Source organism: Pavona decussata, unplaced genomic scaffold (assembly GCF_977016875.1).
Source record: "Pavona decussata unplaced genomic scaffold, jaPavDecu1.1 SCAFFOLD_254, whole genome shotgun sequence".
NCBI classification, from domain to species: domain Eukaryota; kingdom Metazoa; phylum Cnidaria; class Anthozoa; order Scleractinia; family Agariciidae; genus Pavona; species Pavona decussata.
The window spans coordinates 3,652,501-3,672,747 of record NW_028145657.1 but is presented as its reverse complement, the minus strand read 5'-3'; the positions used below and the strand labels follow the sequence as shown (position 1 = coordinate 3,672,747).

Here is a 20,247-nt window from a genome sequence, read left to right as displayed (position 1 = left end):
CCAAAAATTTTCAACCTTGCATTGTTAATGATTTGTCATAAAAATTGCTGATAAACTACAGCTTGTCTACGAGCACTCAGTCCTGTGCGCGGACAAAGTCGAACAAGAAGCCTGGTTTTCCGCGCGCGTTCTTCTAAATAGCGAAAGGAAGGGTAGCTCATCGTTCAGCCGAAACCATGCACAAAGGTAATATAAAATCGGCGAATCACGAAGGAAATATCATATTTACTGTGTTGTCAATTCTTCCAAAATTCTTCGCAAAGAAATGTATGAAAGTGTACCAAAAGACTTCTTGTTGGACTGAAGTCATAACGTGTGGGACTATGTACATTGTCATGATGAATAATATAGTGACACTATTATACACTTATGGTACGATGAATAGTTTTCTTACAGCACATTATGTTTATCATCTAAACGTTTCTTTTGTGGCGACTTGTGGTTTAAATAATACTGTTATACAACTACGTTAAAAAATACTTGTGACTTTAAATTATCAGTGTGTTCGAATGACTCTTGAATTTTGAAAAAAGAAACTGAATGTTCGACCACAGATCAAATTCTTTTTTCCGTGAACTGAACCGAGGGAAATCTGGGGATGCGATAAAAACTCTGGCAAAGTAAGAAAATGTCCTAACTCCTTGTCAAAATTCAGTTTTCTTCTGTGCTTGCTCTTTGCTTAGATGACCTCAAGCAGAGACCATAAAAACGTTTGTCAACACGGCCTTCAGAAGGCATATTCTATTTAGAGTATTTCTGAAAACGTCTTTGCAAACTTTGCCTATCCGCCAATGGCTCTGTGCGAACATTTAAAATTTTTGGCGTTATTTTGTCTTTTCCGAGGCAAGCCTGTCTGTCTTTCGACAAGATTAAACTGAATTAACATTCCTGGCCATGATTGGAATATCTCTGGCGAACAGATAATTCTGGGAGTTCGGCTTTAATGTATCGCCAGTCATTATTCTCAATTCGTCATCTTCTTATGGACATTCCTTCAAGCTCTCCTGGCTGGAATCCTTTGCCAATGATCCGACTTTTGTCATTTTTCGCACTAGAATTTGACCAGCATTTCTAGCAGACCCTAGCAGCCCATGATTTTAATGACAATCTTTATGTGGCATGGTTCTGATTATGAACAGCTACCTGGCCTCCGCGATCGGAGAGTGCAACTCCAATGTCGATTAACCCTTCTTTCAATTTACGAAAGCGCGAGTCTATTCCTATTTCTACCAGTAAAAATGTTTCGAGGAGTACTCAACTCAGTTGGTTCACAGCTGATTCTCTATTGCGTCGAATAAATAGCCTCCTTTTAACGTGTATACTTTAGCTATTACAATTCAAGCGACCGTTCTTTTTAAGCGTCCAGTGCTTTGTTAACGTGCGACGGATCCTTAATAGATGTGGGCGGTGTAGGCAAAGGTGAAGGCGAAGGAATAGGAGAAAGGCTGCCCATGGGCTCACCATTTTGATAGACACAAAGCGTGTTCGTTGATGAAACATCTACGAATCTTTCTCTCCCGATTTCAGTGCCGTTGTAGGTGCTTGTGATGTCAATAGACGGACGAGCCATCGTGTTGGTCATAGTTGTTTCTCCAGTTTCATCATCGAGGGAATTCATCTTAATACGATGTACCAGCTGGCGAAAATAAAGAAACGAAAAATAAATATAATTAAGGATCAATTTTCAATACCAGAATTTGAATAGGCTGCCCACCCACCGGAATTCGGGCGTTGCCGTAATTCACTATAGACTGGACACATAAGTACGTACATTATGATTATCCGGGTGAGTGTAGTCCTGAGAAGGACTGTTTGAAGTGACATTGACTGACGTTTCGACAACCTGAGCGGAAGTAAAAGGTGACAGTGAAAAGTGATTGGTGCGTTTCGATCCGTCTTTTGTTAGTTAAAAGTTTTTTGGTCTATTGTTAGTAAAATTGTCTATTGTTTGTCTGTTTTGTTGATGTTGTCAATGAGTCGTTTGTAAGGCGCAGGTACTTGTAGTCAGCCAATAACATCTCGGCTTATTGACAAACGACCAATAACATCTCGACTTCGTTGACCGATCAGGTTAACAACCAGAGACATTTATACCATTTACTGACGCTCCATAATTAACTTGACTCAGAAGATGACTTCTGCTCAGGTTGTCGAAACGTCAGTCAATGTCACCTCAAACAGTCCTTCTCAGGACTACACTCACCCGGATGATCATAATTTACGTACTTATGACATGACTCCTGGGTTCAAACCATTTACAGACTGGACACAGTCTACGTGACAATAGAACAGCACAACAGAGTTGCATTAAATCGAAGAAAGACCCTCGCAGTGATAGTGCTCCAAAAAACACTGACCACCCCTAGGATGTGTGTGTGTGGGGGGGTGGGGGGGGGGAGGGGGCGGACTTGTACCCTTTCTTATATCTTAAAAATAAGCTTAATTAAAACAGAGGAATGTCCCCAGCGTTATTGGTCCAGCAGCATTATTTCCACTTGTCTTTGAACTTAAATTCAGCTCATTCTTTGATACCACTTTCTGAGGAAAATCGAACGTATTGTTCAGTTGCTGCTACTGCTACCCTTTCGGTTCAAAGGAAAATTTCGTTTTCCTCTTGCATACCAACTGGGTAAGGAAGCCTCTTTCGGTGCACGCCTCCCCATACATCTGAATATATGAAGTACGCCCCTTGTTATCACGCAGGTAGAACTACGAGGTTGACTTAACAAATGATTAAATCCAATGTTTTACCTTGGGTATGAAGATCAAAGATATGGTGGCCGTAGCAGGGAATATTATGCACACACTGATCGCAGCGAATAATTCTTTGAACTGCTTGTCTTCCAAGATGAGCCCCAAGAAAGCACCAATCATAGACAGTACCACCACGTTATAAACACAAATGCCAATGACGCGAGAGTCGTTCAAATGGGCGTACACGACATTTCTTGTCTCGTAAGCCAGAAAAAGGCCGTAAAGCAAAAGAATTCCTTTGTAAACGTAAATCAGCGCCAACCACATGTTCAGATTTTTTGCCATGCAGGTGTTCAATGTATGTACGATGAACTCGTTTTTATCGATATCTTTCTGCAATAAGAAACATACATCATAATTATACGTAGAAAATGAATAATTACACGCACAAACTGAATAATTATACGCACAAACTGAATAATAATACGTACAAACTGAACAAACGCACGAAAGAAAATTTGCCCAGATAGGACCCCAGATAGTGGAATTTGAACCCACTGACTGAAAAAATACATTTATCATTTATTCAACAGGGCCCAGTTGTTCGAAGCCCGATTAAGCTAATCCTGGATTAACGTGAACTTTGATTCGAGTTTAACATCTAATCAATAAAGATTCTTCCAAAAGATTTTTGTCCTTCAGTACTGACTTAGACTTCTCTTTACCTTTAGCTTGACATCAGCCTTTAAACCCATTTTAAATCCATTTTTAAGGAGCGTGATGAAGACCTTGATTGACTTCTAACCGTGGATTAGCGTTAATCGGCTTTCGAACATCCCGGCTCTGGCCTCAAACATAACATCAAATTTAGGGGGCCAGATTCACAAAGCCCTACTGTTCCTTAACAATAGGCTATTATTGGAATAAGAACAGGCCATTGTTTAGTAACAATACTTAGTATGCGCCTTAACTTAGGACGGCTTCGTGAACTGTGACCTGGCCCCAGTTAGTCAGTCATGTCTGATAAGTAACAAGTTAATTAGTAAGTTAGACAATCACTTAGCCAGTAAGTCAGTCAGTTACTAAGTCATGACAGTTAGTTAGATATTCCGTCATTCAGTCAGTCAGTCAATCAATCAGTCAATCAATCCATCCATCCATATACCCATCCATCCATTCATCCATCAATCAATCAATCAATCAATCAATCAATCAATCAATCGATCGATCGATCGATCGATCGATCGATCAATCAATCAATCAATCAATCAGTCGGTGTCAGTCAGTAAATCATTCAGTTTGTTGGTCAATCAGTCAGTCGGTCGGTCGGTCGGTCGGTCGGTCATTCATTCATTCATTCATTCATTCATTCATTCATTCATTCATTCATTCATTCATTCATTCATTCATTCATTCATTCAGTCAGTCAGTCATTTAGTCCTTTCATTCAGCCAATCGTTCCGTCCAAGTCCTGTCTATTAGTTACTTTGTTCACAGTTTGTTCATTGGTCCGTTTTAGCTTTTTCAGTGTTATGTCCCCAGTACAAACAATGCTTTTACATTTTACTTTATATGGTCTAACCGTTTCAGATATGTTGACTGGTTTTAGTTGCAGCGGATCAGTAACTTCAAATGCCACCAAGATTGCTACGTCAACCAAAACGATTCCACCCACCATGGCCAGCATCGACCAATCAGATAACGGGCCAAGCTGACGAAATTCAAACGTGTGTCAGTACAGACGAATCAAGCGACTTCAGGAGCCAATTACAGACTCATTATTATACGGAGCGTACAACTCCTGTACAGTTGTGTCACGGCGTTTCCACCGACCTGTTTATTTTAAGATTGAATTTCACACAAATTCAGTCTCCTGTGGCAGCCTCACTAACCAATCTCTGCGTAATTCTCAGGTGAACTGAAATTTAAATTTTCGCGTGAAATCACATTCCTATATGAATCAAAAAATAGAGCTATCTGTTAAAATGCCGTGGCAATGGCTTAGTATGGGAGCTGTACGGTCCGAGTAATGGGCTCCAAGTGACTTTCAGTGTAAGAGGAGAAAATGTTCCAATCGGAGTCTACCGACCAAAGAGTGGATAGATAGACTGAATTTGGCTTCGCGTCACGCCACAAGTTGTAGTCCAAGTAGGGGTACTGGAGCGCTTCCCACTTGTCTGCAGAAAGTGGTAAAAATTTTACGCCAAATGGAACAGAGTAATTCACGAGCGCTTTCCATTTCTATTTCTACGGAAAACTAGTTTGTTTTTCTGGGAAGTCAATCGGCGCAACGCTTCTTTCCAGTAAAGTTTTTGGGTAACAACTGAAACCTCGTATTTCACCAAGGAGCTTGGCTATTGTCGGATGAAGCAAATGATACAGTGATATTCCAATAATTCCAGCAAAACGAGAAAAGTGGGATACCTCTGAAGGTATTCTCTTTTTCCGATAATGTTCCAGATGAAAGGACCATTCCATTTGATTTCCTATCGGATAGACCATGCAGTTTTTCCTTACAAATGGAAAGCGCTCGTGGAGATCATAATAATAATGGTATTAGCAACGGAGGTTTGTAGTCCGCAAACAGCAACGGGAACTGTTGATGTCCGCCGTTGGATACCCGACTTACAAAAAGTAAAGCTACCCCTATCATAGCTTCGAGTTCTGATTGGTTCATTGTGCTGTTTGCGGCTGCTGTGGTTTTTTGATCTACGACGGGGTGACCAGCACGGTTTGCAACGTCTTATATGATTGGTCGAGAGAACAAAAGAACGAACAACAGAACAAAACTCCCAGCAAAAAAAAAAATGCAGCTGCAGGTTATCAGGGTCCAGTGAAAATACAGCTTTTGAAAAGTGCAGGTCTTCTGTTTAGTACACTCAATTGAAACCGCTCTATTGGCACAGGTTGGCAAAGACTATCAGTTACTTTATCGGTAAAATATATACTCACGCGGACTTTCAAACGCTTGTTTGTACAAATCTTGTAAATTCTCCAGGTCTTGATGAACATAGCACCAAACGCCAAAGAAAACCCTATATTGAGAATCCAGGTGCGGGCCTTGAAATGAAAACATTAAAATTCATAAACCAAGATAAAGGATTAAAGTAGAAAATGTAAATGAATTGAGTTTTGTTGATCTGTTGTATTCTTTTAAAATAGATATGAGAAAAGAGAGGACAAAATTCAAATTTATTTATTTGCGCGGCGGACACAAAAGTAAAGAAAATATACATTAACGAAAGAAATATTAAAATTTACAGAAAACTGAGGCTTATAATATAACCCCCCTTGCTACAATACTTACTAAAACGTGGTAATAAACATGCAACATTTTGAACCATGAACTTTTAGTTCGACATTTTAACCAAACACAACTAAGCAATTTTTTTATCAATGTAATACGTTATTATAATCCTATCATTGGCACGGAATAATAGGGAGGTTTTCAATTGAGTGTCGAAAGTAATTTCGCGATTGCTTTGGTTTTGCATTACCACGTTCTGTGATTGGTTAAAAACGACTCGCGCCACTTTCTCAACTAATGGGAATCCAAAACCAAAAATCAATCGTGTTTTGGTCGCACGCGTTTTCCTGCGCTTGACGCGGGTTACACGTATTTGCTTCGAATTCTGATTGGTTCATTGTGCTGTTTAAATCTGTTACGATTGGTCAGAGTAATTACTTTGGTTTTGGTTTTACGACACTGAATTGGAAACCGCTCTTAGGAAACAAAACAAGAATACGACGCAAGCAGCGATTTACCTTGCAGATCCGGGGCATTGTTTCGCTCGCCTTCGGGAATTCACGTAAACCAAATAAAAACACTGTGCTAAGGCACATGATGCATCCTGACACCATGACGTCATTAAAAATGGGCGCAGATAACCTGATAAACCTGTTGAATATATGACACGCTTAGGGCCTGTTTATATGATCACGAAGACAAGTTGGACCGGTTAAGCGGGTCACCCTCCTTACCGAGTCAACGTTTTCTGGATGTTTATAGGAAACTAGTAAAGTTGTCCCGGCTAAAAAAGTCAAAGTTAACCCTACTTTTTATAATTATTCGTTGACGTTGTTTTTTCTTTGCTATAAGTCTGTCTTCATATTGATGATGTTGTGACGCAATTTACCATCAATAAGAGGATAGAAGCATAAAAATTGACGGGTTTTTTTTTCGGTTGAGACTGACCAAAGATTTTCCTTCAATTTTCTTCAGCGCGGCTGGTGTTGTTGTACTCAGACTAAAAATCTTGATAAATTTGTATTTACGCGTCTCTTAGCTCTGTATTAATCTTCTGTGCACGCACAGTGCCTCTAGGTCAAGCTACTCCCTCTATTAAGATAAATCTGGCTAAAAGTGAGAATAGCAAAAGAAAAAATGCAACCATCATCAGAATACATGTAATTTTCTGGTAATGTAACTCGTGCTATGAAAAACAAACAAACAAACAAACAAATAACAAAACGACACAGATAGACAAAAAAGTGCGCGATAAGATCACAATACAACATTTGCGAGTTGAGTTATATTATAATTAGTTTTCATTCACACGCAATCAAAACTAATGTTCACATGAAAAGCTTTGCACCTAGCCTCGCTTCCGTAATGAGGTTTCAAGCAACTCGGAAATGGCCTATTAACCCAATTAGTTCTTATCAGTAGTGATCAGCATTGAGTTTCTCCTTACAACATCACCAACTACTCGATCAAACCTACACTGAGATCATGAGAATAAAACAAATGACCATCAAAGATAAATGACCTGGGCCCAAAGCCCGATTAAGCTAATCCTGGGTTAACGTGAACTTTGATTGGGGTATATTAGCCCAAAAGACTTTTGTCCCTCAGTTTTACCTCAGACTTTTCTTTCCCATTAGCTTAAAATGAGCCATTAAAATTATTTTTAAAGAGCAAGACGAAAACCTCGGTTAACTTTTAATCGTGGATTAGCGTTAATCGGCTTTCGAACAACCCGACCCCGATGTTTAAACACATTCTTCCAACTGGCAGCATACGAAATATGGCGTGAACAGTAGAGAGATTATCTATGTTGATATTAGAGTTTAAGGATCAAAATACAAGACAAAAAAAACCGTGCGAGGTGTGTTTATTTACAAAATGCGCTGTTGACCCAATTCAGTGGAATCACCGAATTCGAAACGTTTTAATATTCATTTTGATGCATTCAATATTTAATATTTATTTCAACATTTTTTAAGTGTTACAACACTTACTTGTATTTGCGGTAGTAGCGGTTGAACCCCAGAAAAATAATTCCCAAGATGATGCCAAAAGCCGCGGCGGTTGAGAATATTATAAACAGGGCGGGAGGAATATCCGCCGGCATCTTTCTCTTTATGGTGCGATCAGATGGCACTCGATTATCTGCAGCAACAAAGAAATTGATAACACTACAGGTGAATATCTTAACAGTAACGTTTTTATTGGTCAGTAGTCCTACACATTTCAAAATCTATTGTGGTTTGTGCACGGTCAAGGCCAAAAATGCTAACAAAAACGTATAACAAAGAAGTTTGTCAGGCTTCATAACCATTGGCTTTTATTAACTATAAAAACATCTAATTTTGGTACTGAGGTTGAAAATTCTTCTTCTTCTTCTTCTTCTTCTTCTTCTTCTTCTTCTTCTTCTTCTTCTTATTATTATTATTATTATTATTGTTATTTTTGGCAATTTGAGCTTGTAACAGTTCTTAAGTCACCTGTTATGGTGATTTGAATAAATATAGTGTCTAGTTTCTTGTGACATGCTCTGTTTTGTGGCGTACATGTACTCTAATGCTGGCTACAAGATGTCGGGGTACCCAACTCTCGGTAATTTGATAAGAAAAAAATGAACTGACCCTCAGCCTAGGATATGTTCTTAGTGTGTTCTTAAATTTTAGTTCATATCAGTCCCAACCTTGTTATAAAAAAAGAGGCTAGCTAGTACGAACAACAGTTAAAAAAAATATCAATGTGTTGGCGACAAAAAGAACCAGACTAAGGTCCCACACGTTTTCGTTTTTCGTTTTAACAAAATTCCTGTCCACACGCAGCGTTTTTGAATCGCATTTGCCTGTCCACACGAGATTTGTTCGCCCTTTTGTACAAATGTGGTGAAGGAACGCCACACCATGCATATTGAACAATACGTTTGCATAAAGGCCAACTTTGCATTCACGGTGTATGAAAGGCTTTATCTCGTTTTTTGAGACTGATCCATGAAAGCTAACGTATTTAAAAATAATTTTTTATAGTTCCTTCACCTTTCCACAAGGAATTCTTGGTGTCGTTAAAAAATACCAAGTTGCGCCGAAAGTGTTGACCAACTGTTACTAGTTTCTTCCCTCCATCTGCAACAAAATAGAAATAGCAAAGAAGAAATATAGCATTTTTATAAATGAGCAAAAAAGAGTACCGTAGAAATGCTGTTACTTCTGTGTCTGAACATTGAATGAACAAGCTCCTGCCTGTCTTAATTACTGATAGAGCGGTTTTCAATTGTGTTGAAAGTAATTTCGCGTTTGCTTTGATTTTGCATTTTTACGTTCTGTGATTGGTTAACAAAACTCGCGCCAGTTTCTCAGCCAATGGGAATCCAAACCAAAACCAATAATGTTTTGGCCGTATGCGTCTTCCCGCGCTTGGCGCCGGCTACATGTATTTGCTTCGAATTCTGATTGGCTCGTTGTGTTGTTTACATCTGTTGCGATTGGCCAGAGTAATTACTTTGATTCTGGTTTTACGACACTCAATTGCAATCCGCTCTTATGTATTATATATGTTAGTGTGCAGAAATCTAGAAATTTGCTCCAAAGTCTTTGCCAGAATATAAAAATAACTCGGCTTACACTCGCTCACGAAATGTCTCTTTTCTTGAATAATTAACAACTCCATTTCCTCGTGTGTCTGCTCAGTCATGGATTACAGAAGAGGTCAAAATGACGAAAGAACTCCCGATGGAATGCGGTGGTAATCCCCTATATAAGTTATGCAAGTAAGTGCGGCACCAAAGGGTATGGGTTTTTGAGCCGTTTTGGTCTAATATAGGGTATAGATTTTAACCATTTTGGTCTGAAAGACTGGAAACGGGAATGGATTTTACAGAAACGAGTATGGATTCTAGAGGCCAGGGCTGAGTTGCTCGAAGCATGGTTAGCGCTAACCATTGGTTAAGAGGTATTAAAGGAAACCTCCACTCTCAAAACATGTTAACGTTACATTATTGAAAATACAATTTTCTTTGAAATTTCATTGGAAATCATGGAAATAATATTTCAGTGTCGGAAAAAACATAATTTGATTATCGGCTATTTTCGCTTTTAAATTTCCCGCGCGCCGCCATCTTGGATTTCATGACGTAATAAGGTTGCTCAATTGTTTTACACAAAAGAACTTCTGCTGAATAACAATAGCGGCAACCATTACACGTCATCAAATTCAAAATGGCTGCCCCCAGAAAATTTATAAGCGAAAGTTGTCGATAATCATATCTAATTTTTAACACACTTGAATGTCATTTCTACGTTTTAGACAAATATTTAGAATTTAGACACTATTTCCAACGCTTAACCGTCAATTTGTTGTGAGAGTGGAGGTTCCCTTTAAAACCTATAGGTTGTCATGGCATTTAACCCGGGTTAGCGCTAACCATGTTTCGAGCAACTGGGCCCAGGTCTGAAAATGGGAATTTTAGAGGCCAAATCTAACAAAAGGTACCAGAAAATTGCATATTTTGGTCTTAAATAGGGCAAGTGTTTCATGGCCCGAGCCGCACCCCCTTCCCCACCTAAAATTCAGAGAAGGATCTCCTCCCCGCTCGCCTATATTTTTACGTCATCTTTGATCTATAACTGAACAGACACACGGCATTAACTTGGACAACATTCGCTAAGTGAGTAGACTTTCGTTTTATTGACCGAGCATTCAACTTGTAACTTCTAGTAACTAGTTTACGCCAACCAGCAATTCTGAACTAATCTTTCGTAGCCGTTAGTTGTGAATAGACCCTTATCACTCGGTGGCCAAGTTGAGTCTCAGGGGAATAAAAAGTCTTGTTTTCGCAAGGCGAGCCTCGACCATACGCGAATTCAGTGCGAGGCTTGCTTATTCCCGTGACCCCAGGGGAGGAAATGGGCCGACAGTGAGAGGCTTACCGTGCAAAAAAGAAAGCTTTTTATTCTCCTGATACTCAACATGGCCGCCAAATAATAAGGGTACGGTCTATGCAGATCGCTGTAGCTCACTACGGCACTTTTGCTTTACGTCTTTCCCAACATACCTTGGTACTGCCTTATTGAAGTTATTCCTTGTCTTTTTTCATCTTTATCAAAATACACGGGGCCCTAAAAATGTAAGGCAAGCATTAATGAAAGGTTAGAGCAGAACGTTCCGGCGTTGCCAGAACAAAACAAACAAAAGAGCGAAAAAATGCACTAGTTATTAACTTAAAGACTTATTTTATAGACTGTTGGAAATAAAGCGATATCCAGTTCATGAAACAGATGTCAGTAACAACTTCTGCCGGGCTTAAGTAGCTTCAACATGAGAGGCCGTACGATCTTAACGTACCTTAAGAGAGTCGTGAATATTAGCAGAATTTTTTTACAGGGCGAAACTACTCCATTCGTGGCATAGAGCAACATTTTCACCCACGTGGAGTTTGCTGTCTAGTGTACAATTCCTTCTTGAGTTTCGCTTTGGCTGTTACTTGCATTGCGGTGGTTCAGTTTTAGACTTCTTTTGACAACTTTGTGATCGATAGTTTCACTTTCAACGGGACCAAGACTGACTGCAGCGAGCCGGTAATATGACACGTGACGACTCCGCTACATTTGATTGGGCAGTTGAAAAGGAAGCCGTCAAAATACAGAAAAAAAGTTGTCAAAAGCTAATCAGAAACTTGCAATGCTCTTTCCTTTTATACATTAAGTAGCGAGTTTAAACGCACCGATTATTTCATCAAGCCTGGTTTTAGCGCCAGTTCAGACAGCAAACTTAAGTTTATAATTCCTGTTGGCAAATTTAAGTTTTCAAGTGTAAACCCACCCAACAGCAGTTTGCAAACATGTTGTCAAGTTGCTGGCGATAAATAAAACTAGTGTCAAGTCTGAGCAAATTTTCCAACAGCTTTGTCTTTTAAACATATTCTATTATTTTCAAAAGCCAAGAAGGAGAACTGTCACTCCAATTTAAGGACGGTGTCTGAGGTATTTTCGTACAGTTAACGACTGTGCGAAAAATAAGTGGTTACCCCAACAACGCTTAATGAGATTTTATTTTAAGAAAAACACGACACTCCTGAGTTTTACATATATGTTTCGGCAGTTGCCTCTGCCATCTTCAGTGTGAAATGAACAACAAGTTTCAGTGAAATATAAATACTAGAGAAATTACAATAATAAATTACATGAATGAATAAATAAATAAATGAATTACTATTGTTATAGTCTTAATTATTGCTATTATTATTGTAATTTCTCTAGCATTTATATTTCACCGAAATTTGTTGTTCATTTCACACTGAAGATGGCAGAGGCAACTGCCGAAACATGTCTGTAAAACTCAGGAGTGTCGTTTTTTTTCTTAAAATTAATTTCATCACTGCTTTTATCCAGACCTTAATGAGATTTGCTTTTCCCGCATTCAGGGGTGGATGACATCATCACCAACTTGGCAAAGGAGATAGTAGTGCCTGGGGTCGAGATCATCAAACGCACCCCCTAATCTTTGATTATTACACTAGTTACATTAGAGTGGTTTTCAATTGAGTGTTGTAAAACCAAAACCAAAGTAATTTCTCTGGCCAATCACAACAGATGTAAACAGCACAATCAGAACTTGAAGCAAACACATGTAACCTGCGTCAAGCGCGGGAAAACGCGTGCAACCAAGGCACGATTTGTTTTGGTTTGGCTTCCCATTGGTAGAGTAAATGGTGCGAACTTTGCCAACCAATCATAGAGTCTAATAAAGCAAAACCAAAGCAAACGCGAAATTACTTTCGACACTCAACTGAAAAACGCTCTAGTAGGTATCGTCCATAAGAAACCCGAGTTTCTCGGACCACCTCGAGATGCGAAAAACGTGAGCAAAATAAAAAATAAAAAATAAAATTAAAAAATGCTTTGTTTATAGTGGAAATGCACTTAGCTACCCAAAGCTAGTTTACAGGCATTCCACTCAGAAATAACGGGAAACAAATAATAATCAAATCGAACATAACATGTTAAAAATCCCAACTGGAAGGAGGCACCGTCGTTAAGAAATAATTTGAAGGCACGAGTTTGCCAAGTTCTGGTGGTTTGTCAAAACGTGTTGGTTATCCTGACGGCCTCCCCTATGAAGACGCTTTTTATACGCCTATAAAACTGACAAGTTATTGCAAAGCCTATTACCGTGAGGCCTTCAAAGCTCACGTTTCTGAGCTCATCATTCAAAAGTTTCGTCAACTTGGTGTTTCCCATATAATCAGAGTTCAATTCCAGTGCACGTTGCTTGCTGGCTTCTTTCATGGCGAGCATCATAGCCCACATTACATCAAATCCAATAGCGGCTGTCAATCTCTGGGAATACTCAGCCAAGTTCGCCAGGCCTGCTTTGTTCAAGAACTCGGTTACACTCTTGAAATGATGTCAAAAGAAAAACTTTGTTAGACAGACACGTGTTTAACAGAGTTCTAAAGTGTGACGACATAAAAATTTGAATTTTTGAAATTATGGGATTTGTTAGTATATTGGGAAAGAGCATGATTAAAAATGCCTAGTTGGCAGAAATCAGCTTCTTATTGCAATTTGGGAGCGAGATGTTAGCTCTGTTATGCCGTGATGACTCCATACAAATCCTTCTAATTTTGTCTCAGTTCTCAATGTTTGAAACTGAGACAAAATGAGAATTGGAGTCACCAGGGCATAACAGAGCTAATATCTCTCTCCCAAATTGCAAAAAGATGCTGATTTTTGGCAAGTAGGCATTTTTGATCATGCTCTTCCCGAATATACTAACAAATTCCATAATTTCATAAATTTAGTTTTTGTGATGTCATCACTTTAGAACTTTATTCCTATCCGCCATAACCCGCCCTTTCCGTTACAAACGCCTCATGCCTTCCCCATGTCTAACAATAAGGTGTTTATGACATGTCTCTTCGTGCGAAGGTTTACAAAATATCACAACAAACACAAAGAATGCACAAACAAGTTACTGCCCAATGTTATTGGAATCTGGAATATAAAAATTGTAGATAATTTCACTGGGGAACCCAACGGTTCAAAGGTGTCCGTGCGTTCCAGGTCGAATTGGAATTTGGAAATGTTGGTTTTTGTGGAGGGAGGAAAACCGGAGAACCCGGAGAAAAACCCTCGGAGCAAGGACGAGAACCAACAACAAACTCAACCCCCATATGACTCCGAGTCCGGGCACATTGGTGGAAGGCAAGTGCTTTCACCACTGTGTCATCCCTGCTCCATGTTCGGAAAAGTCTTAATCGTCTCAGAAATTCGAATTTAGTCGTAAAAGAAAATCTGCAATTTTCTTCGGCAAAATGTCCGGTCAAAATTTCGTAACAGTGGAAACCTGATTCCTTTTGGTTTCGAAGGCCGAAAAAAGGTCATTTGACATTTTCGTAAAGCCTACAACAGCTCGTAAATCAGTCGGGAATATTTTTCAATATCTTATAGTCCTTATAAGATGCTGTGCTGTATTCGTAGTTGCAGTCGTGCTAGAATCTAAAGGTTTCTAAGACAAAACTTGTCAAGTGCGAACTTGTAAAGAAAAGCGCGATATAGTTTTCAGCTTGCTTTAATAATTGCCGGTCTTTCAAAACTGGAATCCAGAATCCAGTTGGTCGAGTCCAAAGCTTGTTTATTCTGTCATATGGACTTGGAGTGCTACCATTAGCAGAAATTGAGAACTGACCACTTTTAAAGGACCATTAGTTTCGGAGGCGTCCACGAATTTATCCCGTCGCTTCCGGAAGGGGGTTGGGAGAAGGGGAGGGGGGTGCGTCCTCACGGTATTTACTTACCAAACCTGAGTCAGTGCTTGTATTTACATCCTCCCTTAAGTCGCTTTCAACAAGTATAAACGATCTGTTCACAACCACTTCAAACTGCTCCCTGGTGCAAGTTGTATGGTTTTGGTATGTTATGTTTGCTCGAATCTTCTCAATTTCAGCCACTTTGACCCAGTCATCGACGACCCCAGCCTTGGGGGTTAAGATCCAAACAAAGTCTGGTCCAAACATTTTCATGGAGTACAACTGTAATAAAAAATAAAGATAATTAAGAAAAAAAAAAAAACCTTTTAATCTTCGTCTTTTTTATGGCTGGAGGTGCGCTCTATAGCACGCCACTTGGCAGATCTCCCATCAGCTGATTCAATTATTCGAGCTATGTGCTATGGTGGCATCTCCAAAGGATTGACACTAATTTAATTCTTTTACTGTTGCGATAAAACTTCAGATGGCGCTTTGTTTAAGAATTAGGAATACCAAAAATGTGTGGATGGAAGAAGAATTTCATAACTTATGGGTAAAGGGTGGGGATGAGATGTCATATGGACGGTGCCCCCTTTTGTAACTGCGCATACGTTCTGCACATCTCCAGAAACTCGGGTTTCGTAACCACTTATATGAAGGTATTTTGCGCGGGTCTGTACTATACGCTGGAAAAGCAGATCTCACGCATTCTGGAGACAATTATTATACCTCTGAAAAATGCTTGGTTCCACCCAATTTTCTTTTTGGACTCGAACAGCCCTTACTAAGATCTGCTTTACCGAAATAGTCATAAACTACGCAAAAGCTCGTCTGTATTAGGAGGAAACGGAAGAGCTAATGACTTATTAAGCCTCTTCGATTTCAGAGCAAACATAAACCTTATGCAAGAATGACTGACATTTTAATATACTTTTGTCTGCATTCAAATTAGCCCTACTAGCCCTACTCAAGAACAAGGTAAGTAGGGCTAATTTGAATGAAAACAAAAGAATTAAAATGTCAGCCACTTTTGTATAGGGTCTATTTAGTAAGAAAATCATTGCATGCATTACACTAACCTCGCAAAATATCAGACTGGCTGCTTTTTGTCCAAATACGCCAAGGAAGATTTTAGTGTCCAGCTTCTAGACATAAAAACATAATTGAAAACAAACAAACAAATGAACCAAAAAATGTTGTAAGTTTGTAACACTTAAACCATAGAAGGCTTCACACCGGCCATGTTGGAAGTATACGGAACAATAAAAATATTTGAGTAAAAACAATATTTATTTCCCACAGGAAATCATTTTATTGTACTGTACCTCCAATATGACCGTCGTGAAAACCCTCTATTTTATCTAGGACTGTTTCCATGATTTATTGTGGACCAAACTACTTTCAAACTTTTGAGTTGTTTAAGCATTTAAACTTGACTGAGAAAGATGCTTGAGTAATTCTTAAACTAGCAGAGCCTTCATTTCTGGGTTGCGAAAGGCCTCTTATTCGGATCTGCCTTTTAGCTTTCAGTTCAAGTATTTATAATTGCAACATTTGGCATATAAACACCCCTTAAAAGTTGCACATTGAACGTATTGTAAATGATTTTTAGACGTTTTTTTTTTAATTCCACGGACAGGAAGCTGATCGGTTAACCATTTACATAGCGTCACCTTAGAGTTGACCAAGGAACTACAATTGTAGCTACTAATAAATCCTAGCGTGTGGAAAACTCCAAAACACACGCTACCGTGTACTGTTCAGTAGTTCGAATTCTGGGTTTATAATATTTTGATTCAGTCTTCGTGAATCATTCAACTCAAAGTTTACCCTTTTAAAACAGCTACTGGATAGTACGTTTCTTTTTTTGCAAATGTCTATTATGTTGTACAAGGTGGTTGCACAGTTTAAGTCGGTGGATGAAATCATTAAGCATGAACAACATTCAACCGAAACTTTCCTATGGTGCTGCTCATTTCAATCACTATTTATTTGCGAGAGTAAAAGAATCATTACTTTTAGGTTTAGCAGATTTGCCTTGAGGTTTTCAAACAAGTCTCCACCTATGCGTCTATTTGAGTTGATTGCTTCAAACGCGATGACTTCGAATATTTTGCTGGCTTTATCAGAGAGGTCTTCTACGACCTGAAAGTAAAGTTGATTCTATTAGCTGTATTTATTCAAAGCCTACATATCATGGTATGAAAAATTCCCACATGAAGCCAAGAAGAAGGCAAAGAACTTAACGTATTCGGCAACTAAAGTCATCTAACCACTCTTGTTATTCAACTCATAATAGCATTGCCCAAATATGGACATGATGCACTGAATATTTGTAGTCCGTACACAACAGATAGCCTGCGATTTCCGTAATTTCCTGAGTCTGGGAGAAAATGGCAAAACAAAGGTAGTCTGCAACTTTTCTGCAATAAAATTGTGCTTTGTTATCAATGTGTTGAATTATCCTGCGAAATTCCGCGCGACTTCGCAGGATAATTGTTAAATAACCTAAGGACAAACCTTGCAGGGTTCAATCTCGAATTCAGAGTTCTCAGGCTGTTTGGCCGGCGGTTAGTCGCCAGGAGAGACTCTGGTGCCCTAAGACAATACAGAGCCGTTACGGGGCAGCCAATAAAAAAAATTGAATTTATTGATTTTCCCAGGGTCTCTCCCGACGAAGAACCGCTGGCTAAACACCCTGAAGGCTTTGGGTAAGAGGTAGTGCCGAACCCCCATTGCCCACCAATTTCTTTCTTACAGCTCTGTTTTCAGGCATCATCGTTGTTCCGCCGTGTGGTCTAACACTACTGATACAAATATTAGGAAGTTGCAAAGTGTTCAAAATTTTGCTGCCGCATAATCAGTAATACTAAGAAATACGATCATGTAGAGTGTTATAGAGCCCAAGGTGACTCCCAGTAAAAACGATTTATACTTCAGGGATGCCGTTATGGTTTTTAAGTGTATGACGGGCATGGCCCCAGAGTATTTAGGTAATAAATTTATTTTTAGAGGTAACGTAAGTGGGCGGGCGACAAGATTTTCGCAGCAATTGAATATTGCATTATTTAAAACTAAAAGAGGGCAGAGATCCTTTTCTTATAGAATTGTTAATTAATGGAATAACTTACCATCTAAAATTAAGCTTAGCCAGTGTTTGAATAGTTTTAAGCGTAATTTAGGAAAGTATCTTCTAAAAGACTTATTACGATGAGCTACCCCGTCACCAATTTTTATCTAGTTTTTTAATACCTTGAACTGATTATCATTTTAATATACAATGTATTACAAATTGTCACTGAAAAACTCCTATGGAGAGTGTGAATAAAGTATTGTATTGTACTGTCTGGCGCTTATCTTACATGCAAGCAGAACTTTTACTCGGAGGTAAACTTAACGGGTGACGTTGCATTCAGCCACAAGCCGAGGACAACTAGGGACGAGGCTGTGTTTCTCGGATGTGATCTATACAAAATGCTTATCTCCAGGGCCATCTCTTCTTCATTTTGAATTTCCAAGAGACCCTGGGGATGACATTGCCTATGAGTACTAACAGGAAATGTACCACGCGCTGACTACAAAAGAAAGCTATGACCACGTCGCGTTTAAAACATGGAAAACAAATAGCAAGGCACACCTTAACATACTGCCCATTTTCTGCCAAGAAATCATACACAATAGCAGCTCTCTTCCAGCCGAAATGTTCCACCATATCGACCATAGCTGGATTGAATGCAGATGATATTCGCTTGAATGTGAATCCATAAGGGCTCTTTAATTCTTGCCTTTTAGGTGTAGTCGCTTGATAGGTTACCTGTTCAACAGAACATGATGGAAAATAAAAATGAGTGAATCCGAGTATAAAATTCCGACTATAGGACCATCCAAAAACAAGTCCCCCTCACCGTTCGGTGGCAGCAGGGTTTGAGCTGATAACCCGGCTGCGCTTAGCTAATAAAAAATGATAGGCATCGAACAACCGTAGTCCAGTTTTTATAGCGGTTTTCAATTGAATGTCGAAAGTAATTTCGCGTTTGGTTTGCTTTTGCCTCACCGCGCTCTGTGATTGGTAAGCAAAGTTCGCGCCATTTAATCAGCCAATGAGAAGCAAAGCCAAAATCGATCGTGACTTGCTCGCACGCGTTTTCCCACACTCGACGCCGGTTACACATATTTGCTTCTTATTCTGATTGGCTCATTGTGTTGCTTACGCCTGCTGTGATTGGTCAGGGTAATGACTTTGGTTTTGGGTTTATGGCACTCAATCGATAATGCTCTAGTAATTACACATAAATGGACCAATTACCGCAAATACAAAATAACACTCCAAATCAAAACTAAAACCTTCTAAGTTGACTTCTTGTGAAGTATCTCACTTTTTTTTATGGAGCTTGAGAAATTAAATTGTACAGACGCCATCTGGCATTTAATTCTCGTATAAACACTATTTTAATGACATCCCAGTACACGATAGGCCATATATGATATGGAGTGTAGCAATTGAAACCTCAACCTTATGACTGTGTCAGCCAATATATAGTCATAATCCTGGGACCAGAGTCACGTGTATTGTTTCTTAACAAAAGCCTGCTGTTGGCACAGCAAGATACTTTTGTCAAGAAATAATAATAATAATAATAATAATAATAATAATAATAATAATAATAATAATAATAATAATAATAATAATAAAAAATAAAATCTTTCTTTATTATAATATTCCAAGCAAAATTGATATTTACAAGTTTTAAAAAAAGTAGAAAAAAGAGCTATTAAAACCTATTTACAATTCAATATTTAAAATTCATTTCGATTAAAAAAAGCGACTATTTCCAAGCACAACAGAGCTATTTTCAAGCACAATTTTTTAACAATAGTAAGACTAAAATTTTGATGAAATAAAAAGGTTGTTAAAAAGATCCTAAAATACTAATTTACAACGTCACGCCATCATTCACTTTCTAAAATTAGCGGAGACACGCTTGGCTAGCGTTTAAGCGGCAGTCATCAATGAAATCCCCAAATGGAATTTTGTGAAAAGGTGTCCTGGAGCCTCTTACGCACGTGTGTACCGACCTTAAAATCTCAAAAGAAAGCAATGTTCTAATCCAAGTGATAGTAATGTGATAAGGTTCCTCATTCTTTTCTGAGAGCTTCTCGGCTAGGCGTTTGAGAAAGCAATTGCAGTCGGCTCCCATCCCACCGTTGGTTCCAAAAACTAGGGGAGTGAAAGATCCCATTTCAACGTCCAGCACCCTCTGTTGGTACTTCCGCTTTTTCTCCTCTTCCTGCTCTTTAAAGATTGTCGATGTTGCTTTTCCCTGGTTACACTTGGAGTTAACATGCGTTACTCTGACATCGAAAAATGCTGTAACTCCTCGAGACCAAAAGCCCCCTGCCTTCATGTCCAGTCTTGCCTCCGGACTTGTCACCGCGCTTCTGAGGTTGAATTGCTCATTGTCGAGAGGTTGTAGTTGTGGTTCGACTTCAACGTTGGTGCAAACCTTACCAAGAAAAGAGGTAAGTAGGTTGCGGACGCCATCATGTCTCTGCGCCACGAACCCTCCCT

The 20,247-nt window shown here is 39.1% G+C and overlaps 2 protein-coding genes across 13 annotated transcripts in view; both read right to left on the bottom strand.

Moving 5' to 3' along the window:
• Positions 1-205: 205 nt before the first annotated feature.
• The window catches only part of LOC146456649 (gamma-aminobutyric acid type B receptor subunit 1-like), a 66,970-nt gene continuing 46,928 nt past the window's right edge, over positions 206-20,247 (bottom strand). For all 12 annotated transcript variants that reach the window (XM_085093140.1, XM_085093143.1, XM_085093144.1 and 9 more), the window contains 13 exons: positions 18,316-18,492; positions 16,695-16,823; positions 15,758-15,823; positions 14,727-14,960; positions 13,099-13,323; positions 10,983-11,046; positions 8,968-9,054; positions 7,936-8,086; positions 6,460-6,592; positions 5,647-5,754; positions 4,277-4,405; positions 2,752-3,087; positions 206-1,636 (listed from right to left, as the gene is read on the bottom strand). In XM_085093140.1, coding sequence (XP_084949266.1) covers positions 1,355-1,636; positions 2,752-3,087; positions 4,277-4,405; positions 5,647-5,754; positions 6,460-6,592; positions 7,936-8,086; positions 8,968-9,054; positions 10,983-11,046; positions 13,099-13,323; positions 14,727-14,960; positions 15,758-15,823; positions 16,695-16,823; positions 18,316-18,492 — 2,121 coding nt within the window. In that variant the 3' untranslated portion in view covers positions 206-1,354. The remainder of the gene's footprint in view (positions 1,637-2,751; positions 3,088-4,276; positions 4,406-5,646; positions 5,755-6,459; positions 6,593-7,935; positions 8,087-8,967; positions 9,055-10,982; positions 11,047-13,098; positions 13,324-14,726; positions 14,961-15,757; positions 15,824-16,694; positions 16,824-18,315; positions 18,493-20,247) is intronic.
• LOC146456650 (uncharacterized) overlaps positions 19,592-20,247 on the bottom strand; it is a 2,375-nt gene continuing 1,719 nt past the window's right edge. The window contains exon 1 of the mRNA XM_085093151.1: positions 19,592-20,247. This exon is cut by the window's right edge and continues 1,719 nt beyond it. Coding sequence (XP_084949277.1) covers positions 19,646-20,247 — 602 coding nt within the window. The 3' untranslated portion in view covers positions 19,592-19,645.